General features: G+C 41.2%; 1 protein-coding gene across 5 annotated transcripts in view; it reads left to right on the top strand.

Moving 5' to 3' along the window:
• The window catches only part of TBC1D14 (TBC1 domain family member 14), a 74509-nt gene that overhangs the window by 12334 nt on the left and 47021 nt on the right, over positions 1 to 15154 (top strand). For all 5 annotated transcript variants that reach the window (XM_065634098.1, XM_065634095.1, XM_065634094.1 and 2 more), the window contains exon 3: positions 12990 to 13110. In XM_065634098.1, the coding sequence (XP_065490170.1) occupies positions 12990 to 13110 (121 nt within the window). The remainder of the gene's footprint in view (positions 1 to 12989; positions 13111 to 15154) is intronic.

Raw genomic sequence — 15154 nt, forward strand, 5'->3', positions numbered from 1 at the left:
ATATTTTCCCTTCATGCGTGGAATAATGTAACTTCTGCTTAGAATTGTTCTATTAGTTCTTCCTTAAATTTTGCACTAAATCTTATTTGACTTGTGGCTCTTTAGAATAAAGGGAAGTTGCTTTTGCAGATAAAACAGGCTTTATTTAAACTCCTGTTTGCGCAAAACTGTTTTAAGTTACTCAACAGCAAAACTAAGAGGCTTGTTGAAGTTATTTGTTCATCATAGAAGTTAAATGAAAATCTGCTCAGCAGTACTTTGAGTTCTGGGATTTTGTTTCCGTAATGCTACAGAACTATGCAGTAAATGAGGACTTAATGTGATCCTGTTATTATTTTAAATAAAGTCAAATGTGTATGTTTCTTTTCTAGTGGCTGGTGGAAGCATTACAAGGTCTCCCGCTGGCTAGTGAACCAGATTTGTAGCGTATGTGGGTGTTGTGTGTGACTTGCAGCATTCAGCTGTAATGCTTTTTTTGCCCCATTCTTTCTTGTTCATCCCCCATGTGAGGCTGCCTTTTGGAGAGCTTGTGGTGGTTCGGTTCTACATGCTTGTTTTTGAATAGGAAGAGTGTGAATTACATACGTTTTGATAGATGTATACAAGACTTCAGGAACTAATTCAGATGAATGAAATTGGAGTCTGTTTTCATTCTGATTCATTGTCTATATGAAGGGTTAGTGAATTAGTGGGTTAAATGGACTTTGTATCTTCAGTTAACTCGCAAGGACTTTCCTGATGTCTCCCTGTGTTAAAAGGAGCTGTGAGAAGAAGTGGACAGACACTGGGGAACAGGGAGAATATCAATGCCATCACTGCCATGTGGCACTCTCTCTCTCTCATCAAAATACCATTTAATGTTCAGCAATATCAACTATTTAAAGTTTCTGCAAGTACAGAAATGATTAAAAAAAACCCCACTTTTGACTGGAAAGAATACTTAATTCGGGGTGAACATTGTGAGGGAATGTTATGTATGGTTAGAGATTCTGAAAAATGAAGTGAGCAAGGTGAAATTAGATGGAATAAATTGCTCACTGATTATTATTGTTTTTAATAGTGTCTCCCTTCTTTTCCCAGTGTTGTGTAATCTGTGGGGAAGTTGGAGTCAACACTAACTTTTGTTTGAGCCTTCATAAAGAGGCTCAAACAAGAAATGGTCTGTTAATAAAATTCTATGTATGGATGAATACTTGTTTAACAGAAATAGTTTATGGAGACCACAGGTGTTGTGGAGCAAGAATATGTGTGTTTATGCATTTCCCTGGATATCCAGAGTTCTGTTAAATGCTGAGTTTACTGTCAGGAAAAGAAATCTGACTTTTTTTATGAACTGTTAATCTCAATTTGAGCATTATTTACATTGCTGTTTTAAGGAGCTATCCACTCTTCATAGCCATTAAGTGTCTCAGAAGTTTTTGAACCATACTGTAAGAATAATAAAGAAAAAAACCCCTACAGTAAATAAGGAGTCATTCACACCTTACACTGACAACTGACAGAATAAACACAAGAATTTGGTTACAATTATGAGATAAGACAAGGTATTTACTTAGGGCTTGGACTCCCCTTTTGTGAGTATATCCCAGGACAGAGTCACCACAACCTCTCCAGGCTACATAGTCCAGAATTTAGCCACTACTACTGGGATTTTTTTCTTTTTTTCTCCTTCTCTTTTGTCCAGTTGGAATTTACCTTGCAGCAGCTTGCTACTTTGCCTCTTTTTTTCTGTTTGCTTCTCTGAGGATGGTCACACAGGCTAAATGAAAACCCCTCTCAGCATCCCCGGTTCTGTGTCGTAGGCCTCAGCACCCAGCCACCATTGTGGCCAGCCACTGCACTGCCTTCAGTTTTTGATCTCTCTTTATTTTAGTCCAGGGCCCCCAAACTGGATACAGATATAGTCTTGTGGGTACCAGAGAGAGCTTTTAATCATTTTTTCCTCTTGATCTTGCTAATATAACCCAGTCCATGTTTAATCTTTATTGCTGCGAGGTCTTAACTGCTGACATAGGTTCAGCTTTTTGCTTAGGATGACATTTCATGTATTCATTCCATTTTTGATTTGTATGATAATAGTGCGTCAGATCAATGAAGAAATCTGCTTTCAGACTCTGGGAATAGAATTTTGGGTTATTCTGATAACATTAGGATAACTGGGAATTTTGCCAGCTAGAAAAGAGTTGATGACTCTAATCCTTTAAACTTGGATCCGGATGTCGCTTTTCTATGAGAGCCCTAATTTGCTGAAACTCCCATTTCTGAGAATTCTGCAGCATTAGCGTGGTGGGCTAGCGCTGGGCATCAGCCACGTATGAAATAGTTCTTGGTTTGCTCCAACTGGTCCTAACTGCTAAACATGCAGGATTAGTGTCTGACTCATCTTTTCACATCTTTGACACTCTGCAGCTCCTCTGAAAGGAGGGCTACCCTCTAAGAAAAAAGGCAGAACATTGTAGTCTTGATAAGTAGTTTATCGAACCCTGCTTCCCCCCCCCAGTAATCTAAGGAGAGATTTCAAAGTTACCCAATTGCAAGCCGTTAGAAATCCTGTACCGCTAACTTCTATTGTATTACTGTCTCCTGCAACTGTGGAAATATTTTTTCAGACTTGCAGGTATCTGTTAAATTGTAAAGTGTCATTATTCTTTATTCTTACTGAACATACCGGAATGTCAGTGGTTGGAAAACTTTGTTTATGAAATGTGATGGGAATTTATAAAACATGATTTGTCATTAGTTAACCTCTTTTATAGGTAGGTCAACTTCTAGGCTCCTTGGCTCTACTTCTGTTGGGTTTGTTTATCCATAAACCAAGTATTGTTCTTCCTTTACCTTGACCTTTGGCAATCTCTCAGAGGTAAAACTCTGCAAACCCTGCCTTTGTGTGTGATTTTGGAATCTTGTTCAAAGCATAACTTTTGACTTACCAATGAAGGTTCTTCACCATAGCCAAAATACTTGGACTTTTATGTGTGTGGAGGGGAGTTGTTTGTTTGGAGTGTTGTGACTGGTGGTTGTGTTTTGGTTTTGTTTTTAATAAAGGTGTAGGTTGACTGAGAGGCGATCTGGGGTTGGGAGGGGGAACCGGCAATCACTGCATCTAGTGAATTATTTCTAGAAACCTAGTGAATTATTTCTAGAAACCAATGTTATCTGGTCCTGGGTACCAGCTGTTGGCTTTCACCTGTGGAGAACGTAGATTTAAGGCTTTTCACAGATTTTTGGTAGGTCTTCTGACAAGTATTTCTTCTCAAGTCTTGTCAGTTCCCTAGTCATCATGATTTATGTGTCAATCTTGTTTCTTCCACTGATCAGGTAACCAAAGTTCTGTGGCAGAATACATTGCTGATTTTTCAGGGCTTGTTTTCTGTGCCTCTGGAAATTTAGGTGGCCAGCATGCAAATTTGGAACGCCTACAGTGAGATCTTTTGTCTGTTTGTTGAGGGTAAATTGTGAAGGTTATGGTTAGTACAGAATACAAAAGGTCATTGAAGGATTAAGATTAAGCGGTGTTGTTATACCTTTTGCCTGAATTCCATAATAGCATGAGAATGTTTCCTAGATAGTGTTAATCGAATTTGTACCATGCCAGGTAAGGTGGCTGAACACTTTTGCGCACAATACAGCAAACATTTAATGAAATTTCCTTTTTTTTTTTTTTCTCAATAGGTGCAGTATGTTACTTAAAATGGTCCTTTTTCAATGTAGGTTTCTGCATGCCTTGAGCAATAATGTCTATGGAGACATCTCTTATACTGTGCTTATGTGCTTGACATGGCTTTACCTAGTTCTTGCGTTTTATATCTGCTTACTGTCAAACTCTTTATCTGAAGTCCATTAGACTATCCAGCATGACTGCCTTTGCATAGGCCAAGAGGCTCAAGACCCGAGTGCTCTCACCACGTGTAGAATTATAAGAGAATTTCAGGATCTCCTCGCAGAAGCTGCTGGCATGAACTTTAACTTGACTCTGTTTCTTTCCTGCTTCTTAAGAATACATGTGCGTCTGATACTCATTTAAAATGGTTTTTCAAGATAATTTTGTTCTGCAAAAACTGAATCTTTTGAACTTTCTCCACTGTCCTTATTTTTCATCTACTCTACTGATGAGTCTGGTAAGTCCTTCCAGTTGTTAAATCACATGACTTTTCCAACTGTTTCATCTTCTGAAAATAACCTCCTTAATAGACTAAGTAAAATTTGAATGTAAGCCTGCATCTTGAGAACGGGAAATGTTTTATGTGTTTTTAACACTTGTAACAAAAATTTACTTGCAATTGCAAATTAATTTTGGGTAAATGCAGAAGAAAAATTGCATCAGTCTGTGCATGAGTTGGATCAGTTCTTAGTAAATTCTCATGCGTGTTTCTTTACCGCAACTGTTTTTGTAAGACTAAGGAACCCATTTATTTGCAAGTAAAATCTCTTTGCAAAGTCAGTGTTAAAGTAGTCTATGACAGAGCAGCATATGCCATCTCTCTTTTGCTCATGACTGCCATTCTGTGCTGCATGCCAGTAGCTCATGTAATGTGGAAATTTATCTAAGGAGCCATGGCAAAATAGTCACAGCAAAATAGTTAAAAATCACGAATTTCAGATTTTCTGAAGAACCCAAATACTCTAATGATGAAAAGTCCTAAGTCCTGAGCTCCTGTACCCTTTTATTTCGGGCAGCTGGTGTATCTTGGGAGTTGTGGGGAAACCCCACGCTGCGTGTTGCCTGGCAGCCCGAGTGCAGGGGTGTGTGTGTCGCTCACTGGGCTGCAGCCCCTGGCAGCAGCTCTGGCTCCTGCTGCTCCGTGACGTGTGCCCAAGAAACACTTCTTGACTCGGGTGGTGCCGAACTTCAGAGGTATCTCAAGGGGCACAGCACTGAGCCTGCCCGGCTGGAGAAGTCTTTTGAGACCTTTCAAGGGAGAGGTTTACAGCTGACATCTGGACTAAATTGGCAGCAGAAGCCCTGGCAGCACTGTCTCTGCTCCCTGCAGTGGATAGATTTGTGTGCTGAACCGGGAGGGTGGTAGGGAGGGGTGACCCTTTGAGAGGTGACTTCATGTAGGTGGGTGACCTTGCCTGGGACAAGCCACAGCTGAAATGTGGAAGAAGTGAATACTTGAAAGCTTGTGGAGCAGTGTGATGAGCATGTCGTGTGGCAGTACCTGCCAGCAGTTGTTACAGACTTGCTGGCTTTTTAGAAAGAGAATTGGCGTGAACTAGATAAACTTTCTGTTTAAAAGCATAAACTGGAAAAAACTGTAATAGGTGCTATATGGATAGGCTTGGCTTGATTACTTCTAGTGGATATTATTCCAATTTTTATTTATTTTGTTTCAAATTTGGTTGAGGCTTCAGCCTGGCTGTGGCAGCCCACAGGGCTACCTGCATACTGGCAATATATGAATGTGTAGTATGTGTATATGGCAACTATTCAGTAAGTTTATCTTAGCAGTGCTTATAGAACTGAAGTGGTTCTTAAGTTTCATAAAAGAATAAAGTTTTCTTGACACTGCTGAACTTACCTGTTAGTATTAACTTCTTCCCTTCCCACAAAAAGGCAGTTGAGCAGGTCAGTATAGGGTAATGGTGCAGCATGTGTATGTTCAAACAAAAGATTGTTCAGTCTCTCTCCTGTATCACAGGGTGCTATTTGTATGTATGTGAACATTAACTCTGGAGTTAGAATAAAATTCTATTCGTGCAGGTAATTCTTTTCCACAACTCAATTAAAATAACAAGGTTAAACAGCAGTTTGGTGCCAAATACTGTTTTAGGGGACTGTGCAAAAGTAATTATCTATTGGAAACGTGATCTCAATTTAACTTCTGTGCTTGATTTTCCTAAAATAAGCAGCTGCAGAACTTAGTGTAAAATAGTTAACATGTTCAATAGGAATGCAAATGTAACCCATGATACTTTAATGGCTCCACATAAAGAATACTGCAGACATGATGTATCATGTCAGATATTCCTGTTAATATCTCTGTTATAAATCAGCATGATGTGGTCTAGTGGTTGTGAAGAGGACAATGAGACTGAGATAATGATCAGCATGTGATCTTTTCTTTCCAGGCATGTCAACCCTTTTTACGTTCAAGATCTCAAATTAATTTTTATGATTTAAAACAGTTGGAATTAAACTTTGAGATCTTTTACCCTAGGATTTCTGAGCTCATATTTCGAATGGAAATCTAGTTGTTTTTTCAAATAGTGAACTTTTGCTCCTTGTTAGTCTGCATTTTTTATTAGGTAAGATCTCCTTAAGTTACCTTTAGAGTGGAATTTTTTTTGTGGATTATATTTGCTCAGAAGTGAGACTGCTTAGTGCTGGTTTTGAAAATCCTGGGAAGCTGTGTAAGTATGGGAGAAAAGGAATGCTTTTTTTGTGCTGTGGCAGCAGAAAAATGAAAGCTTTTGCTATGAATTATTTGCTCTGATATATATGGCAGAAATCATTACTTGCCTCTAAGGGAGCTGAATATTTTAAGGGTCTGCTTTCAGTCCAGAAGTCTCAAGTAGTAGTTTTATCAGGACCCTGAGGTGTTGTCCTGATTTATTGCAAAGCTCTGCAGAAATCAGACCAGAGGACATTCCACAGTATGCGTTTTTCTAAAATTAGGTGCAAAAGGAGCAGCATCTCTGCCGCTCCTCCCACACCAGCCCAGCTGTCATGTGCTTTACCTTTGGCTTGTTCCAGCCTGGGGCAGATCAGGGTTTAATGATGTTGTGTGTCCTCAGTCAAAGCCAGAACAGGTTGTAGTTTGTGGTTCTACATCTGATTGTGCCAATTTGTGGCCTCAGATAATGTTATGCCTTTTGGGAGTTTTGAGACTTTCTGGAGTGCGTAAAGAGTGCAGACACCAGCAAAACACCAGGACTTAGGCATAGACAGAGGGCAGGGAAAAAGAGGAAAGGAGAGTAAGTTGCTCTGTACAGAATGGGAATTGTAAATGCCTGGTACTTTCAGTTCAATATTTTAAGTTTAAAAAAATGTCCCTGACATAGCACTGAGAGGAAGAGATGCCTGGTGCCTTAGAACATACAGTGGAAATCACACAGAGGGAAAAGTGAGCTGAGCAAGTCCTGTGCCATCTGCTAGATAAGCTGTAGAACAGATTACTTATTATGACGCTCCCTCTAAAGGGAAAACAGTTAGGATTGCAGAATTGAATTGAAAGCGAGTATGTGAGATTGACTTTTCAGATTTAATTCATTTTGTGCAGGCACTTACAGCAGAGAGCTTTAATGCTTTGTCATTCCAATTCATCTGTGATTTGCTCTGAGGATAAAGACCTACTGCTGCTCTTAAAATCCCTCGGAGGAGGTGGAGGGGTTTGTTGCTTGTATATACCTGTGCTAGCAACCTCTGATGTAGATGGACAGGGAGAGAATATCGCCTATTTGATGTTGTTTCTGTCATGTTTCCCTTTTTTATTCATAGGCATATTTTAGAACTTGCTTGATATTTCTCCATTTAAAATTAACTAAACATATATACATACATAAAAGATAATCTCATGGCTATCTCTCTTTACATTTTATTTCCCTGGTAGCTGTCTCAAATGACCCTACAAATCTATCATTTCAGGCCGTCTTACATACATGTATGAACTTGGGCAGAAGTAAGGAGATAATTACATGTATAATCCCTTCAAGGTACTGAACGCTCAAACAGAACGGATTCTTCATATCACAGAATCACAGAATCACAGAATGTTAGGGATTGGAAGGGACCTCGAAAGATCATCTAGTCCAATCCCCCTGCCAGAGCAGGAACACCTAGGTGAGGTTACACAGGAAGGCGTCCAGGCGGGTTTTGAATGTCTCCAGAGAAGGAGAATCCACAACCCCCCTGGGCAGCCTGTTCCAGTGTTCCGTCACCCTCACTGAGAAGAAGTTTCTTCTCAAATTTAAGTGGAACCTCTTGTGTTCCAGCTTGAAGCCATTACCCCTTGTCTTACTGTTGGTTGTCACCGAGAAGAGCCTGGCTCCATCCTCATGACACCCACCCTTTATATATTTATAAACATTGATGAGGTCACCCCTCAGTCTCCTCTTCTCCAAGCTAAAGAGACCCAGCTCCCTCAGCCTTTCCTCATAAGGGAGATGCTCCACTCCCTTAATCATCTTTGTGGCCCTGCGCTGGACTCTCTCCAGCAGTTCCCTGTCCTTCTTGAACTGAGGGGCCCAGAACTGGACACAATATTCCAGATGAGGTCTCACCAGGGCAGAGCAGAGGGGAAGGAGAACCTCTCTCGACCTACTAACCACCCCCCTTCTAATACACCCCAGGATGCCATTGGCCTTCCTGGCCACAAGGGCACAGTGCTGGCTCGTGGTCATCCTGCTGTCCACCAGGACCCCCAGGTCCCTTTCCCCTACACTGCTCTCTAATAGGTCATTCCCCAACCTGTACTGGAACCTGGGGTTGTTCCTGCCCAGATGCAAGACTCTACATTTCCCCTTGTTATATTTCATTAAATTTTTCCCCGCCCAACTCTCTAGCCTGTCCAGATCTCGCTGGATGGCAGCACAGCCCTCTGGCGTGTCAGCCACTCCTCCCAGCTTGGTGTCATCAGCAAACTTGCTGATAGTACACTCAATTCCCTCATCCAAGTCATTGATGAATATATTGAACAGTATTGGTCCCAGAACTGACCCTTGAGGCACTCCACTAGATACAGGCCTCCAACCAGACTCTGCCCCATTGATCACAACTCTCTGGCTTCTCTCCTTCAGCCAGTTTGCAGTCCACCTCACTACCCGATCATCCAGTCCACAGTTCCTCAGTTTTGCTGTGAGGATGCTGTGGGAGACGGTGTCAAATGCTTTGCTGAAGTCAAGGTAGACCACATCCACTGCTCTGCCATCGTCAATCCACCTTGTTACGTCTTCATAAAAGGCTATGAGGTTGGTCAAACACGACTTCCCCTTGGTGAAGCCATGTTGACTGTCCCTGATGACCCTCTTATCCTTGATATGTCTTAAGATGTCACCAAGGATAAGGTGTTCCATCACTTTCCCAGGGATGGAGGTGAGGCTGACCGGTCTATAGTTGCCCGGGTCCTCCTTCTTGCCCTTTTTGAAGACCGGAGTGACATTTGCTTTCCTCCAGTCCTCAGGCACCTCTCCCGTTTCCCAAGACTTGGCAAAGATGATGGAGAGCGGTCCAGCAATGACTTCAGCCAGCTCCCTCAGCACCCGCGGGTGCATCCCATCTGGACCCATGGATTTATGGATGTCCAGACTGCTTAACTGGTCCCTAACCCAGTCCTCATCAACTGAGGCAAACTCCTCCATTGCCCTGCCTTCCTCTGGGGCCTCAGGGGTACGGGGCTCCTCAGGACAGCCTCTGGCAGAGTAGACAGAGACAAAGGCGGCATTCAGTAATTCTGCCTTCTCTGTATCTTCTGTCACCAGGGCACCCACCCCGTTCATCAGTGGGCCTACATTGCCTCTGGTGTTAGTTTTATCTGCCATGTATTTGAAGAAGCTCTTCCTGTTGTCCTTGACCCCTCTTGCCAGGTTTAACTCTAAGGAGGCCTTAGCTTTCCTAGTTGCCTCCCTACATCCTCTGACAACAGCCTTATATTCTTCCCAAGTGGCCAGCCCCTCCTTCCATGATTTGTAAACCCTCCTCTTCCACTTGAGTTTGCCCAGCAGTTCCCTGTTTAACCACGCAGGTCTCCTGGCTCCCTTCCTTGACTTCCTGCGCGTCGGGATGCACTGATCTTGAGCTTGGTAGAAGCAGTCCCTGAAAGTTAACCAACTATCTTGGGCCCCTTTACCTTCAAGCAGCCTTGCCGACGGGATTTCCTCCAGCAATTGTTTGAAAAGGCCAAAGTCGGCCCTGCTGAAGTCCAGGGTTGCAATTCTGCTCGGTATTCTGCTCCCACCACAGGAGATTCTGAACTCCACCATCTCGTGGTCACTGCAACCAAGGCAACCCCCCACCTTTACTGCTTCGACCAGACCCTCCTTGTTAGCGAGGACGAGATCCAGCAGCGCACCTCTCCTAGTCGGCTCCTCCACCATTTGCATCAGAAAGTTATCGTCAATGCACTGGAGGAACCTCCTAGACTGAGGCTGGCTGGCTGAGTAGTCCTTCCAGCAAACATCAGGGTAGTTAAAATCCCCCATAACAACCAGAGCCTGTGACTGTGAGGCCACGCTCAGCTGCCCGTAGAAGGCCTCATCAACTTCCTCACTCTGATCTGGTGGCCTGTAATAGACTCCCACAACAGTGTCACCCCTGCCAGCCTGCCCCTTAATTCTCACCCACAGACTCTCAACTTGCTCCTCAACCGCACCTGGACAGTACTCTATACATTGTAGTTGCTCTCTCACGTAAAGAGCAACTCCACCACCACGCTTGGCCGGCCTGTCTTTCCTGAGAAGGACATAGCCATCCATGACCACATTCCAGTCATGTGAGCTGTCCCACCATGTCTCTGTTAATGCCACCAGATCATAATCTCCTGACCGAATGCAGGTTTCTAACTCCTCCTGCTTATTCCCCATGCTGCACGCATTGGTGTACAGGCACTTCAGGGAGCGAGCCGAGTACACCGATTGCACCCTAGGGGCCTGAGGGGCCTCCCGGTCTTTATGTATTCCAGCATGCTGCCCCACTGATGCAAGCCCAGCTACAACCCCATCCCCCTTCGAATCTAGTTTAAAGCCCTGCAAATGAGCCCTGCTAATTCCTGTCCCAGCATCTTTTTACCCCTGTGGGATAAACCTTTCCCACATATCACTGACCGGACTGGTGTCTTATAAAACCAGCCATTATCAAAGAACCCAAAGCCCTGCCTGTAGCACCAGTCCCGAAGCCAATCATTTACGGACTCAATTTTTCTATTCCGTCCCACATCATCATCCAAAGATGGAAGGAGGGAAGAGAAGATAACTTGAGCCCCAGACTCTTTCACCATTCGTCCCAAGGCCTTGAAGTCTTTCTTCATTCCCCTCAGACTACGGGATGCCAAGGTGAAGGAATTGCTGGTGAAAAGAAAGCAAATTCAGCTGAGTTACCTTTACTGGAAGTTGGTTTTGATGGTCTCTTTTTCCCAGCACTAGCAGGTGTAGTAGTAATGGTGTGTTCAAACTTGTTGACTAATTCTCTACTTAGTTTATAAATCTCTAAGTAGCATTACAACTACAATGATGAACTACAGGAGAGACTCATAACACTGAAATGGAGTATGCTAATTAAGCAAATATTTGGGTTTGATCCAGTGGTTTACCTGTATAATATAATTTCATGCTTTGAAAAAAGTGGAAAGAGGCAAACCATGGCAGTGTATTTCCATGTTTTCCATGCTGTTCTTCTTTAGTGTTTTCCCCACAGTTGTTTCCCCTATACCTTGATACTATTTTTTGTGTGAGGTGGAGTAGGAGAAGGCTGAAAGGGGTTTGATAGAATTACAGTTACTGCTTAGCTTTGATATCAGTTGTTAGTCACTTGTGTGATTTCTGTACCTAAACACTTTGTTCTTATCTTTTCATATGATAATCTGTTCCTGGTTTGGGTTTCAAGGTAACTGTACCCTTGTGATGTAGAAGCATGTGATCATTTGTGTAAATATATGCATATTTAAGGATGGCAGTGCATCCTATTAACTTTATAATACATTCCAGCACACTGATGTATGTGCGATTGTTTTGCTCATGTGAAACACTTCTCCTGTATTCCAAGAAATATTATCTCTGTTGGTGTATTTATGATATTGTTCATGTTAGCTGATGCAGAGTGGCCAGGAAAACCTTTTTAGCATCCAGGTTGTATTCAGCCCTTTTAGAACATGAAACTCAATGTAGTTTTATCTCCCAAATGGCCACACTTTATGAATAAGAAATCTGGGCATTAAGGTAGTAACTGTAGGTAAGGAAAAGCAGTAATGCCAGACTGGAAGCGTCTGTGGTATGAAGGTGCTATAGCTGCCTGCTGATTGAAGTAGCAAAAATGCTTTTGTCTCAGTGTAATTGTGGTGGGAGTTTTTTGTTTTGTTTTGGGGGGGTGGTGGTGGTGGTGGTGTTGGTTTTGTTTTGGTTTTTGTTTTGTTTGTTTGTTTGTTTGTTTTTGATTTCCTCTTTTAAATGAGAGAGCAAAAGCCACTAGTCAAGTTCCCAGAAAAACCTATCAGAAGGTGTGTAAATAATTGAGCTAACCTGGACATACTTGAATATTAGGTGAACTAGACAGTAGGACAAAAGAAAATCTGTTATTGTAATAATCCAGACATGCCGTGGATGTAGAATGTGTTGTACTCTTCATGGAGCTGAGAGCTACCAAAAGCATGAAGACTGGTCTTTAGTCCAGTTTTAGAAGAAACTGTTCACATAGTTGTGCTGAGAAGACACAAGTCTGGCCTATCACTTTATGATTAAAAACTAGCAATGGCAGTAAAAATAAGTTAACTTTCAGTGGCTTTATGTCTAGCTTTATTACTGTTACTACAGTGTTTAAGCTGATTAATCTGAGACATTTTAGAGAGACTTCAGAATTAATGTGTTTGATAGCTGCTTTTCAGGTTATTCAGGAAAAATAATCTTTTATGAAAGCAGATCAAATACAGTAAAAGGCCACTATGTCTGCAACTTTTTGTGGTTTTTGGTAGCAGTGTGTTGCAATAGGTGGGTGAAGAATGTTTATGCAGCAAGAGATTTTAGTGTCTTAGTCTTATTTTAAAAGAGTGAGGCTGAATGATCTAGAGGGAGGCTAAAAAAGAAGGCTGCTTTTAGAAAGTTACAGATGAATTTTTTTTATCTACTAAAAATTCTTATTTAACCATGTCCATTGCCTAGTATGGCGATATTGCTGCATAATGTACCTCTTGAGGATGGGAAACAGTGGCTGCCAGCACAACCACAAAAAGAAGTTGGAATGTGTGAATGGGGTACATAAGGTTAGCAAATTGTCTATCCTTCTGGTTTTTGTAATTAATCAACTCTCTTGATCAGACCTTTTTGTTTGTTTGTTTTTATAGGAATTTGTTTACCAGAAAGCAAAGTGCAAGATTTGAAAAACAAAATGATGTGGGATGGAAGTTGTTTGGAAAAGTACCTCTCAGAGAAAACTCACAGAAAGATCCAAAGAAAATACAAAAGGTATTTGTTTAACTCTGTGTTAGGATTAGTGGTGAAAGTTAAGTTGATGATCTATGTAATGACTGTGAACCTTGTTTCTTTGAGTTGTGCACAATTTCTTGGGCAGTATCAAAGAAGGTTCTTCATTGAAGTTTTACTTCCATTATAGTAGTGCCATTCAAAAGAATATGTTCTACGTGGTCATTACAGTGAGTACTCCATGAAAATGCCACTTTGATATAAAGCTTTACCTGTGAAGATTTGAAGTTGATGAATGTGTATTTGTGTTTTTTAATAAAGCTTAGCAGAGATTTTGAAAGTCTTTCAATTGTCTTTATCTTGTTCTAGTTTTCACTGGTTTGTGGCCTTTGTGTCATAGATGCATCTATAACATGCTGTTTAAAGGGAAACAGTGTTCTGCTGGGCCTTGGCTTATCTGTGCCTAAATAGTAATTAAAAATACGTGAATTCAAGATAGAGTGAATGTGGTGGAGTGCCAGAAACTTCTGTTGGAGTGCTGGTTTCACCCGTTCCTTGTTTTCTGAAGTATTTGCTGTTTGGAGTTGAAATTTTCCATGTGTGGTCCTTGATGAAAATTTGGTTACTGACTTGAAATGTTGGAACAACAGAGTACAGTTCAGGATAAGTAAATGGAATAAAATTGTGGGGTTTTGTTTTGTTTTATTTTTTTTTCCTTGTACAGTATAGTTCAAAAGGGAATTGAAAGTGTTTACTGAAGTGGTTCCCTGAATTAAGAAAAAAATTAAAAGCATCAGAAACATAAAATAATTTGGGTTTCTCCCTGTCTTCATTGCTGCTTAACAAGTTTTGACATTAGTTTTTATGTGTGTGTCAGTTGCTTACATTTGCCAGTAGTTAGATCGATGATTTGTCAGATTTTAGCAGCTGTTTTTTGGGGGGCAGGGGAAGGGGCTGAAGGGGCTATACAAAAACCTTTTCAGGCCTTACTTTAGTGTATCATAAGGTAATAAAAACCACAGTGAAAACCCTTTCTCCTTCTTTGCATATTACTTTGGAACCTATAGCATTATAACTTTATTGAAAAATGTGAGATTTCAGAGGACTGGTTCTACTGCAGATAAACCCAAGTACATTGCTAGTGAATCAAAGAACCTGCCTTCCCAAGGGGGAAAAAATCTTGTGAAATCCAAATATGTGGCCAGTAATTTATGAGCTGCTCTTTCAGTGAGAAGGAAACAACCTCTTTCCATCTGTCTCACTTGATCTAGGATTTTTGGATTGCATTATATAGGCATTTTATGTGTTTGAGGCTTTTGTTGTATTTCATTCAGTTCTTTCTTAGGTATTCAGACCACTCTGGGACTAGTAAGGTTTGCATGGAAAGAGACCATGCAGTTAGAACTTCAAAACCAGCCACTGTGTGTGAAATGAGAATGCTGATTTGAAGGACTGAGCTGCTTAATTTAGGGTAAAGTGCTCTGAAAATCCAGGTATCGCATGTGACTGTTCTTAGCTGTAGCTAGGCTGTGAATTTAAGTGAACTTCAAGCAGCTTTTTGAAGTTGTCATTATGATCAACCTTTCAGACTTTATCTACAGCTTATCTTGATACAATTAACAGTTCTGAAGTGGCCACTAAAGATTTTTTGATAACACACTTGAAGAGGCTTAATCATCACAGTACTCTGACAGTGTATTTTATTGGAGTCATCTGTTATATGATAAGTGAGTAAGTAATTTATTAACATGTTGTGTTTGTTACTGGTACTGTCAAGATTTGTCCTTTAGGTCCAAACATTGTGAGTATTCAGTATTTCTAGAACATTACAACTTTGAATGGTAATATTACATTTGTTAGAAAAAAGTAGCTATTAAAGGATTATGTGGTATGGCATCCAACCATTAGTGAGTTTCTGGCAAGATTGCAAGTCTGAAACAATTGTCTCCGATGCCTCTTGTATAACAATAATTACAGCTGCCTAATTTATGTGGTGCTTTCTTGAAGTTATTTTTGACATTAAAATTTCTGAGACAGGGCTGTAAATAACTCATCCAGTCTCACCAGCGCCCAAAGGCCCATCCCA

The sequence above is a fragment of the Caloenas nicobarica genome, chromosome 4 (assembly GCF_036013445.1).
Source record: "Caloenas nicobarica isolate bCalNic1 chromosome 4, bCalNic1.hap1, whole genome shotgun sequence".
Classification (NCBI taxonomy): domain Eukaryota; kingdom Metazoa; phylum Chordata; class Aves; order Columbiformes; family Columbidae; genus Caloenas; species Caloenas nicobarica.